A 12,410-nucleotide genomic window follows, 5' to 3' on the forward strand; every position below is an offset into this window, starting at 1 on the left:
GGTTGCGGTGGTCTTCATGGTTGTGGAGGTCTTCATGGTTGTGGTGGTCTTCATGGTTGTGGAGGTCTTCATGCTTGCGGAGGTCTTCATGGTTGTGGAGGTCTTCATGGTTGTGGAGGTCTTCATGGTTGCGGAGGTCTTCATGGTTGTGGTGGTCTTCATGGTTGTGGTGGTCTTCATGGTTGTGGAGGTCTTCATGGTTGTGGTGGTCTTCGTGGTTGTGGAGGTCTTCATGGTTGTGGTGGTCTTCATGGTTGTGGAGGTCTTCATGGTTGTGGAGGTCTTCATGGTTGTGGAGGTTTTCATGGTTGTGGAGGTCTTCATGGTTGTGGAGGTCTTCATGGTTGTGGAGGTCTTCATGGTTGTGGAGGTTTTCATGGTTGTGGAGGTCTTCATGGTTGTGGTGGTCTCCATGGTTGTGGAGGTCTTCGTGGTTGTGGTGGTCTTCATGGTTGTGGTGGTCTTCATGGTTGCGGAGGTCTTCATGGTTGTGGTAGTCTTCATGGTTGTGGAGGTCTTCATGGTTGCGGAGGTCTTCATGGTTGTGGTGGTCTTCATGGTTGTGGTGGTCTTCATGGTTGTGGAGGTCTTCATGGTTGTGGAGGTTTTCATGGTTGTGGTGGTCTTCATGGTTGTGGAGGTCTTCATGGTTGTGGTGGTCTTCATGGTTGTGGAGGTCTTCATGGTTGTGGTGGTCTTCATGGTTGTGCTGGTCTTCATGGTTGTGGAGGTCTTCATGGTTGTGGTGGTCTTCATGGTTGTGGAGGTCTTCATGGTTGTGGAGGTCTTCATGGTTGTGGTGGTCTTCATGGTTGTGGTGGTCTTCATGGTTGCGGAGGTCTTCATGGTTGCGGGGGTCTTCATGGTTGTGGAAGTCTTCATGGTTGTGGAGGTCTTCATGGTTGTGGTGGTCTTCAGGGTTGTGGTGGTCTTCAGGGTTGTGGTGGAGGTATTTAGGGTTGTGGTGGAGGTATTTAGGGTTGTCGTGGCAGCCAGTTAGAGATCTTCAGGGTTGTGTAGTTATTTTGGCAGGAACAAGTCACTCAGTGTTGTCTTCATAAGTTCCTTGAATCAAAACAGTGGACAGGACACTGGGCCGACAAGGGGACCTATACATCGTGTAATTAAAGTTGAAGTAGGAAGTTTACATACACCTGAGCCAAATACATTTCAACTCAGTTTTTCACAATTGCTGACATTTAATCCAAGTTAAAATTCCCTGTCAGTTAGGATCACCACTTTCCCATAGAAAATTTGTGGGCAGAACTGAAAAAGCGTGTGCGAGCAAGGAGGCCCACCAACCTGACTCAGTTACACCAGCTCTGTCAGGAGGAATGGGCCAAAATTCACCTAACTTATTTTGGGAAGCTTGTGGAAGGCTACCCGAAATGTTTGACGGAAGTTTAACAATTTAAAAGCAATGCTACCAAATACTAATTGAGTGTATGTAAACTTCTGACCCACTGGGAATGTGATGAAATAAATAAAAGCTGAAATAAATAATTATCTTGTCATGTTCTGACCCTAGTTCTTGTGTTATTTGTTTGTTTTAGTTGGTCAGGACGTGAGTTGGGTGGGCATTCTATGTTTTGTGTTTCTAGGTTGGTTTTCTGTGTTCGGCCTAGTATGGTTCTCAATCAGAGGCAGGTGTCGTTAGTTGTCTCTGATTGAGAATCATACTTAGGTAGCCAGGGTTTCACTGTTGTTTTGTGGGTGATTGTTTCCGTGTCTGTGTTTGTTCGCCACACGGTACTGTTTCGGTTTTGTTCACGTTTATTGTTTTGTAGTCATTGAGTGTTCAGTTTATGTTTTTAAATAAACAACCATGGACACTTACCACGCCGCATCTTGGTCCGATCCTTGCTACACCTCTTCAGAGGAAGAGGAGGAAAACCTTTACATCTCTCTACTATTATTTTGACATTTCACATTCTTAAAATAAAGTGGTGATCCTAACTGACCTAAGACAGGGAATTCTTACTTGGATTAAATGTCAGGAATTGTGAAACACTGAGTTTAAATGTATTAGATTAAGGTCTATGTAAACTTCTGACTTCAACTGTACATCAATAGTTACACACTGTGCTCAGTAATTATACACCATTGTGCTCCTTAATTACACATCGTTTGGCTCTGCGTATTTTGTCGGTCAGAGGAGATGGGTAATGATTCAACCTCACAGTTACACACAGGTATACTGTATTGCTATACACAGGCAGACATATAAAAAGTAGAATGGTAGTGGTTCTAGAATGGTAGTGGTTCTAGAATGGTAGTGGTTCTCTAACAAGAGACAATAGAGACAATGAATATTCACATACCAAATGAATACACCAGGGCAAGAAAGCACAGATACAGCACCTTACAGAATAGAGAAGAAACTATTGGCAAAGAACTGTATAGAACCAAAAGCTTAATATTGAACAACCAGCAGTACTATACACTGATAGAGTTTCCACAACTTACTTTATACAAGCACACCATCCCACAGATTTGGGAATGAGTCCAGTTGTGTTGGGCAGGGAAGAGGAGCTTGACGCTCTCTCTGCAACTGCTAGAAGAAGATGGAGAAGGGGCTGCAGGAATTGGGGATCTGAAACCCAAGATTACTGCCTGTGATTGGCTGACTCGACGGTGTGATAAGGCACGTGGCAACCTGGTCCCTAGCAAACAATCTGTTTGTTTAGGGCCAGAGGTGTGGAGGGCAAGTTACATATTTTGTCTCTGAGATAGTACTGTGAGATGGTGTGCTAAATGCCAACGCAGGTAATTCTGTAACACAATTGGTAAAGCCGAAACTTGTATGGAGGTGATGTCTTGCGTCAGTTCCATTCAGGGTTTGACTAATTTGGATTTAGTTTGATGTTTCTATGACAATTAATGAAAAAACTATTGAGGGTAATAGATTTAATTACAATTTTATATAACCTGATTATTACTAGACAATCAACACGAATTTTGATGCAGGTTGTACAAGTAGGCCAGGTCTTTTTTGAATAACTTACACTGTTTTTTATGTTTCTACGACAACCAATACATAAGTTATTGCGAACTAGATATTTAAATGCGTTTTAATATGATTTGATTATTTTATCAAATCAACACTTTACTTTTTATGCAAATCAAAGGTTGTAAAAATAGGCCAGACGTTTTTAGAATAATTAGCATTTATGTTTCTATGACAATCAATTCAAACGTTATTGTAAAAAAATAGATTTACCCACGGTATCGTACCCACTACACAAACTGAATGAGATTTTTTTCTGCGCGACCTCCCGAGGTAAAATGTAGACAACAGTATTGTCTCTCGAGAATCGTTACCTCTCTAGAACTTCTCGAAAAAGTCAGTTTGCTATAATCAATGTGAAAATGGTATTGGTCTGACTGACTGTCAGCCGCTGCACGAGATCCCTCATTCGTCTTCAGCTTGTTAGGAAGCCCCCCTTACTCGCGTCTGTGAACCTGACTGTGTGTGAAAGAGAGAGAGAGAGAGAGTGAGATGAAGTCTGTTGACGCACACCGACCAGCTTTTCCTTGCTCAGTTATTAGTCTAGTTTTTTTACGCCCTCTGCTTTAATATAGTGATCTGATATGGGACCGCGTGTCACTGTCACCGTTCCGCTGTCATGTTCGTTACCGGCAGAATGTTGAGCAACACCGGTGGAGTCGCGAGGGAATTCCTAATGTGGAGCGCTATCTGGATCACAGACAACTGACCCCAAAACAAGGAACATGAGACGCGGTAAAGTTCCCATACCGATACTGGATGTACTATCGGCTATTCTGCTGCTCATGCACCTGTCTGAAATGGCAACCAGGGGTAGGTTAAACTGGAATTACCAATATTCTATTTCATAATAACTAAATGTATTACCGATGTTTACCTGCATGGTGCCTATAGTATTTGCTATTGGCACCAGGTAAACTCATTTTCTTCGGCCAGCTGAGAAAATGATTATACTCCTGCATTTATAAAAACGTATAGCATACACTTTAACTTTGTCCCTTGTTCTGTATTTGAATGAAAATGTAGCCTATTTGTCATAGCGCACCGGTTGTGCGTCCAATAATCTTCTATGAAAATTGCAAACGGTTTATTACGTTCGATATGCCTGTTTTGCAGACTTCAAAGCCGGCTCACTGTTCACTGAAAGTTGTCTACTGAAACTATAGAATACCTAACCTTAATCCGAATTTGACAACCGGCTATAGTTACTTAAAACCCTATAACTTTAATACATGTTGATCCCTATGCCGGTTGAATATACACTTCTGTTTTTAAAGTCTTCCACGGAATAGCAAGAATATCTGCGTGACTCACACATAATTACCGTAAGGTCTGTTATAGATGATTATGACATCATTGAAAGATTTTCACACTACCACTATATTCCATTTGTATCCTATTATTAATCGTTTATTTGGAGAGAGTTTTAAAGAAGTTTTGACCGCAGACGAGGAATTCAACCGTCATAAACACACATCACCACCGAGGGTTCTAATGTGCGTCAATGTATCAACCACCAACAAAGACACCTTATCTCCCAATGTTGCATATTACTAGCCAGTGGGTATTAGCTCAGTATTTGTAAAGTATTTATAGGTATTATATAATAACACATGTATAAACCATTTGCACGTTTAAAAAAGGAAGAAGTATTTATTCATCAAGGTTGGTCCATCTATATATTGACTACCAGTAGCTTTAAATATATCTTATCACCACTGTACTGTACACTTTTTTAGAAAAAAGGGTTCCACAAGGATTCTTCGGCTGTCCCCATAGGAGAACCCTTTTTGGTTCCAGGTAGAACCTTTTCTGGTTCCAGGTAGAACTCTTTGGGGTTTCATATAGAAACATCAGTGTAAAGGGTTCTACATGGACCTCAAAAGGCTCTACCTGGAACTAAAAAGGGTTCTTCAAACGATTCTGCTATGGGGACAGCCAAATCATAATTTTAGGTTCTAGATAGCACTCTTTTTTTCAGGAGTGTAGTAAATACGTGTTCAGATAGCCTACTATTTGTACAAATTGTAGACTATTTAATCAATGTGTTCGTTTTTTAAAATTTTGAAACTATCATCACATTATATCAACAAATTGCATAACATATAAACCATGTGCTAACTAGAGTTTATTTTATCACGGTTGGTTCCCATTGAGAGGATAGAGACATGGTGCAAGACCACAGTAGACTTAATGGCAAATACTTTTCAATGAAGATTCAGAGTTTTAATAACATTTCAGCAGTAGCCTATCCTGAACATAAAAGGACTAGGGACTATCGATTTCATTGGATTCTGAGTTAATCAAATCATTTATATTTACTGTGTAAATCAGAAATTATGATCAGAAAAGTAGGTGCTCCTCACGGTTGAGGGTGTCTCCCAAATACCACCCTATTTGCTATATAGTGTGCATTACTTTTGACCAGACCTGTATGGGCCTTGGTCAAAAGTAATGCACTGTTTAGTGAATTGGGTGCCACTTGAGACGCAGCCTGAGTCTCCGTACATGGTGAAACGCAATTTAACCAGTCCTTTGTAGCGCTTGTAACACCAGGCTTACACCCATACGTAAAATGTATACACAATACTGTATCACGTTTTGGATAAAAACACATCTCTTTAAATTACATATATTATTATATATTACTGGATTCCTGCCTGCAATCAACTTGCCGCTGACTGGTCTCCAAGATGTGAAATTGAGAACTAGGCGAATGCGAGTGCGTGATTCAGGAGGAAGTGTGTGTGCGTGTCTATGAGAATTGGGGACAAGCTGTTTGATTGTGTAGAAATAGAATTGGCAGCAGAAAGCTTGGTCCTGAAAAAGGAACTGGGATCCGGTGTATCTCCCGATGCCCGGTAAAAGGAATCAGTGACTCAATAGTCCGAGACTCTCATCGAAGTACAAAAACAATCCAATCTCTGCAGCTATTATTGAAAAGATTATCTCTCTCTCTCTGCTCTCTCTCTCTCTCTCTCGTTGTGTGTGTGTGTGCGGTTTGTCGTGTGTATAATTATAGGAAAATGAAGAGGGACACTTGGCAGGCTAAATTATAACTAGTACAGACAGATTTGATGAGGTGCGTGTATCATATAGTTGTATGAGGTGAGTCACCAGGTGTGTTTGTGTGTGTGTGTTTGATGTGTTGTCATACACTAATTATACAATATATAATCGGTACTTCGCTGCAGCTGAGTACTCTTGTCCCATGAGACGCACGCACGTGCACGTGTGTGTTTTTGCGGGTCGGATGAAACCTCACATCAAATAGTCAACTGGTGTGTGTGAGCCCGCACAGTCCGCACAGCCTGTGTGATCTGCCATGTCTGTATGTGTGTTTATGTGCGTGCGTGTGTACCTTCTGTTCCCGGCACTGAAATCTGAAAATCTGTGAAATCTCACAGTTCCAATCGCGCAACAATAGCCACTTCCCTCCTCTGTGTGGGAGGTGTTCTGTCTTTCCCCTCCCTGTGTGTGTGGAAAGTGGACTATCCCTTCTCCTGTCTATGTGAAGGTGATTTCTACCTCCTGATCCCTGCCTCCTGTATTGGGGCAGTTCAATGGTGAGAAATGTCTCAGTTACCTGGAGCACAAGTACAGGACATCGATAAGCTGCTCCCAAACATTTTATAACCTGCATCAGGAAATGTAGTCTATCATAGTTTAATGCGGGATTCAATGACATTATGAAGGGCAGTTGAGAACAGCTGAAGATTTGCTCTCTGCTTGAGGATTGGATCCACCCTAATCATTTGGGTTCCTGGATTAGTTCACAGCATTATAAGACAATTACTTATCAATGACCCAAGCCCATCTCAGTTAATCCCTACCATTGTGTCACTGAGAAAATGTACATTATCGCATGGGAGTTGGAAGACACAATGTAAGTAACGTGACAAGCCCGATGTGAAGGATATACTGCTTCCTCGGGAACAGGCCCAAATCCCTGTCATGTGTGTGAAGAGGAGGCGGAGAAGAAGGGGCCAAAGGGCGGGCTGCCTTCTGAGAATTTGTAGGCAAATAAACCCCCACTTCCTTCCATTCTGCTAGCAAATGTGCAATCTTTGGATAATAAAATCAATGACCTACGTGCAAGATTAAACTACCAACGGGACATTTAAAACTGTAATATCTTATGCTTAACGGAGACGTGGCTGAACAACGACATTATCAACATACAGCTGGCTGGTTATCCGCTGTACCGGCAGGATAGAACAGCGGCTTCTGGTAAGACAAGGGGTGGCGGACTATGTATTTTTGTAAATAACAGCTGGTGCACGATATCCAAGGAAGTCTCGAGCTATTGCTCGCCTGAGGTAGAGTATCTCATGATAAGCTGTAGACCACACTATCTACCAAGAGAGTTTTCATCTGTATTTTTCATAGCTGTTTACATACCACCATAGTCAGAGGCTGGCACTAAGACAGCATTGAATGAGCTGCATTGCACCATAAGCAAACAAGAAAACACTCATCCAGATGCAACGTTTCTAGTAGCTGGAGACTTTTGTCAGGGAAACATAATTCTGTTTTACCAAATTTCTATCAGCATGTTAAACGTGCAACCAGAGGGGACCACCTTTGGACCACCTTTACTCCACACACAGAGATGCATTCAAAGCTCTCCCTCGCCCTCCATTTGGCAAATCTGACCATCATTATATCCTGACCATCATTATATCCTCCTGATTCCTGCTTACAAGAAAAAATTTAAGCAAGAAGCATCAGTGACTAGATCAATTAAAAAGTGGTCAGATGAAGCAGATGCTATTCTACAGGACTGTTTTGCACAGACTGGAACATGTTCCGGGATTCCTCTAATGGCATTGAGGAGTACACCACATCAGTCATTGGTTTCATCAATCCATCGATGATGTCATCTCCACAGTGACCATACGTACATACCCAAACCATACCCAAACCAGAAGCCATGGATTACAGGCAACATTTGCACTGAGCTAAAGGCTAGAGCTGCCGCTTTCATGGAGTGGGACATAAGAAATCTTGCTATGCCCTCCGACGAACCATCAAACAGGCAAAGTGTCAATACAGGACTAAGATCGAATGACGTGCTTTGAAAGGCTGGTCATGGCTCACATCAACACCATTATCCCAGAAACACTGAACCCATTCCAATTAGCATACCACCCCAACCGATCCACAGATGATGCAATCTCTATTGCACTCCACACTGCTCTTTCCCACCAGGACAAAAGGAACACCTATGTGAGAATACTATTCATTGATTACAGCTCAGCGTTCAATACCACAGTGCCCTCAAAGCTCATCAATAAGCTATGGACCCTGGGACTAAACATCTCCCTCTGCAACTGGATCCTGGACTTCCTGATGGGTTGCCCCCACGTGGTAAGGATAGGTAACAACACATCCGCCACGCTGATCCTCAACACAGGGGACCCTCAGGGGTGCGTGCTCAGTCCCCTCCTGTACTCCCTGTTTACTCATGACTGCACGGCCAGGCGCAACTACACCTCTTCAACTTCAGGAGGCTGAAGACATTTGGCTTGGCCTTTAACACCCTCCCAAACTTTTACAGATACAGGTATGGCAACTGCGCCGCCCGCGACCGCAGGGCTCTCCAGAGGGTGATGCGGTCTGCCCAACGCATCACCGGGGGCACACTGCCTGCCCTCCAGGACACATACAGCACCCGATGTCACAGGAAGGCCAAAAATATAATCAAGGACATCAACCACACGATCCACGGTCTGTTTACCCCACTATCATCCAGATAGAAAGGTCAGTACAGGTGCATAAAATCTGGGACCGAGAGACTGAAAAACAGCTTCTATCTCAAGGCCATCAGACTGTTAAATAGCCATCACTAGCCGGATACCACCCGGTTACTCAACCCTGCATCTTAGAAGCTGCTGCCCTATATACATAGACAAGGAATAACTGGCCACTTTAATAATGGAACACTAGTCATTTTAATAATGATTACATGCAGCTTTACTCATCTCATATGTATATACTGTATTCTATTCTACTGTATTTTAGTAAATGCCATTCTGACATTGCTCACCCTAATACTTACACTACCGTTGAAAAGTTTGGGGTCACTTAGCAATGTCCTTGTTTCTGAAAGAAAAGCAAATTTTTTGTCCATTAACTTCTTCACACTACCTATCCCGTTAGCGGGATAATTGTAATCAACAACCGCTGAATTGCAGAATATTACTAAAAATATTTATATTCATGAAATCACAAGTGCAATATAGCAAAACACAGCTTAGCATTTTGTTAATCTGCCTGTCGTGTCAGATTAAAAAAATATGCTTTACAGCGAAAGCAATCCAAGCATTTGTGTAAGTTTATCGATCACAAGACAAAACATTATGTACACCTAGCATCAAAGTAGCTTGGTCACGAAAATCAGAAAAGCAATCAAATTAATTGCTTACCTTTGATGATCTTCGGATGTTTTCACTCACAAAACTCCCAGTTACACAATAAATGTTCCTTTTGTTCCATAAAGATTATTTTTATATTCAAAATACCTCCATTTGTTTTTGGTGCGTTATGTTCAGAAATCCACAGGCTCGAGCGGTCACGACAACGCAGACAAAAATTCCAAATAGTATCCGTAATGTCCACAGAAACATGTCAAACGTTTTTTATAATCAATCCTCAGGTTGTTTTAAAAATATATAATCGATAATATATAGACCGGCACTGTCTTTTTCAGTAGGAGAGGGAGAGGCGATGGCTGCCCAAGCTCTGTTGCGCAAGCAAAATTAATGCGAACACCTGACTCGATGGTATCTTTCTCGCTCATTTTTCAAAATAAAAGCCTGAAATTATGTCTAAAGACTGTTGACACCTTGAGGAAGCAATAGGAAAAGGAATCTGGTTGATATCCCTTTAAATGGAGCGAAAGCAGGCTATGGAACATGGAGCTTTCAAAATAGAAGCCACTTCCTGGTTTGATTTTCCTCAGGTTTCGCCTGCAATATCAGTTCTGTTATACTCACAGACAATATTTTGGAAACTTTAGAGTGTTTTCTATCCTAATCTGTCTATTATATGCATATTCTAGCATATGGGCCTGAGAAATAGGCCGTTTACATTGGGAACGTTATTTTTTCAAACGTAAAAATAGTGCCCCCTAGCTGAACGAAGTTTAAATAGCATCAAATTATTCACAAAAACAGTGTAGATATTGTTAATGTTGTAAATTACTTGTAGCTGGAAATGGCTGATTTTGAATGGAATATCTACATAGGTGTACGGAGGCCCATCATCAGCAACCATCCCTCCTGTGTTCCAATGGCACATTGTGTTAGCTAATCCAAGTTTATCATTTTAAAAGGCTAATTGATCATTAGAAAACCCTTTTGAAATTACATTAGCACAGCTGAAAACTGTTGTGGTAATTCAAGAAGCAATAAATCTGTCCTTCTTTAGACTAGTTGAGTATCTGGAGCATCAGCATTTGTGGGTTCGATTACAGGCTCAAAATGCCAAGAAACAAAGCACTTTCTTCTGATACTCATCAGTCTATTCTTGTTCTGAGAAATGAAGGCTATTCCATGCGAGAAATTGCCAAGAAACATCATGGGACTACGCAGCCGTCATACCGCTCAGGAAGGAGACGCGTTCTGTCTCCTAGAGATGAACGTACTTTGGTGCAAAAAGTGCAAATCAATCCCAGAACAACAGCAAAGGACCTTGTGAAGATGCTGGAGGAAACAGGTACAAAAGTACCTATATCCACAGTAAAACGAGCGCTATATCGACATAACCTGAAAGGCCACTCAGCAAGGAATAAGCCACTGCTCCAAAACCGCCCTAAAAAAGCCAGACTACAGTTTGCAACTGCAAATGGGGACAAAGATCGTACTTTTTGGTCTGATGAAACAATAATAGAACTGTTCGGCCATAAAGTCCATCGTAATGTTTGGAGGAAAAATGGGGAGCTTGCAAGCCAAAGAACACCATCCAAACCGGGAAGCACGGGGGTGGCAGCCTCATGTTGTGGGGGTGCTTTGCTGCAGGAGGGACTGGTGCACTTCACGAAATAAATGGCATCATGAGAAGGAAAATTATGTGGATATATTGAAGCAACAGCACAAGAAGTCAGACAGGAAGTTAAAGCTTGGTCACAAATGGGTCAATGTGTCACACCCTGACCTTAGAGCTTTTTATGTCTCTATTGTGGTTTGGTCAGGGTGTGATTTGGGTGGGCATTCTATGTTCCTTTTTCTATGTTTTTGTATTTCTATGTTTTGGCCGGGTATGGTTCGCAATCAGGGACAGCTGTCTATCGTTGTCTCTGATTGGGAACCATACTTAGGTAGCTTTTTCCCACAAGGTTTTTGTGGGTAGTTATTTTCTGTTTAGTGTTTGCACCTTACAGGACTGTTTCATTTATTCTCTTGTTATTTTGTAGTAGTGTTCAGTTCAATAAAAAAACATAATTTGCAAATAAATTCATTAAAAATCCTACAATGTGATTTTCTGGATTTTTTTCTCTCTCATTTTGTCTGTCATAGTTGAAGTGTACCTATGATGAAAATGACAGGCCTCTCTCATCTTTTTAAGTGGGAGAAGTGGGTGTTGTATTGTAGATATATGAGAAGTAGAGTAGTGGCCTGAGGGAACGCACACTTAATGTGTTATGAAATGCCTTAATGTGAAGGTGATTCCCACCTCCTGTTTATGTGAAGGTGATTCCCACCTCCTGTTTATGTGAAGGTGATTCCTACCTCCTGTTTATGTGAAGGTGATTCCTACCTCCTGTTTATGTGAAGGTGATTCCTACCTCCTGTTTATGTGAAGGTGATTCCTACCTCCTGTTTATGTGAAGGTGATTCCTACCTCCTGTTTATGTGAAGGTGATTCCTACCTTCATTCCCTCAACAATCCTGGTGCACTCCTTCTTCTTCTTGATGAGTTTCTGTATTCCACAATACCTAACTCTCACCTCTCTCTCTCTCTCTCTCTCTCTCTCTCTCACCCCCCCCTCTCTCTCACACACCTCTCTCTCTCTCTCTCTCTCTCTCTCTCTTTCACATCTCCTCTCTCTCTCACACACACTTCCGGGGGTGATGGTCGGATTCGCGTTTATTATCGAAGGAATGAGCGTTACCCGAGGCCTGTACTCTGGAGCGGGATCGATTTGGAGGTGGAGGGTCCGTCATGGTCTGGGGCGTTACAGGGAAGAAATACTCCTCCCTCATGTGGTACCCTTCCTGCAGGCTCATCCTGACATGACCCTCCAGCATGACAATGTCACCAGCTATACTACTGGTGACAGGAAGGTCAGTGTTCTGCCATGGCCAGCAAAGAGCCTGGATCTCAATCCCATTGAGCACGTCTGGGACCTGTTGGATCAGAGTGTGAGGGCTCGGGCCATTCCCCCCAGAAATGTCCGGGA

The 12,410-nt window shown here is 42.3% G+C and overlaps 1 protein-coding gene across 1 annotated transcript in view; it reads left to right on the plus strand.

The window, feature by feature from the left end:
- Nucleotides 1-3,322: 3,322 nt before the first annotated feature.
- Nucleotides 3,323-12,410, plus strand: part of LOC109873894 (relaxin receptor 2) — a 183,538-nt gene continuing 174,450 nt past the window's right edge. Inside the window, exon 1 of the mRNA XM_031809353.1 lies at nt 3,323-3,820. Coding sequence (XP_031665213.1) covers nt 3,733-3,820 — 88 coding nt within the window. The 5' untranslated portion in view covers nt 3,323-3,732. The remainder of the gene's footprint in view (nt 3,821-12,410) is intronic.

The sequence above is a fragment of the Oncorhynchus kisutch genome, linkage group LG29, assembly GCF_002021735.2.
Source record: "Oncorhynchus kisutch isolate 150728-3 linkage group LG29, Okis_V2, whole genome shotgun sequence".
NCBI classification, from domain to species: Eukaryota; Metazoa; Chordata; class Actinopteri; order Salmoniformes; family Salmonidae; genus Oncorhynchus; species Oncorhynchus kisutch.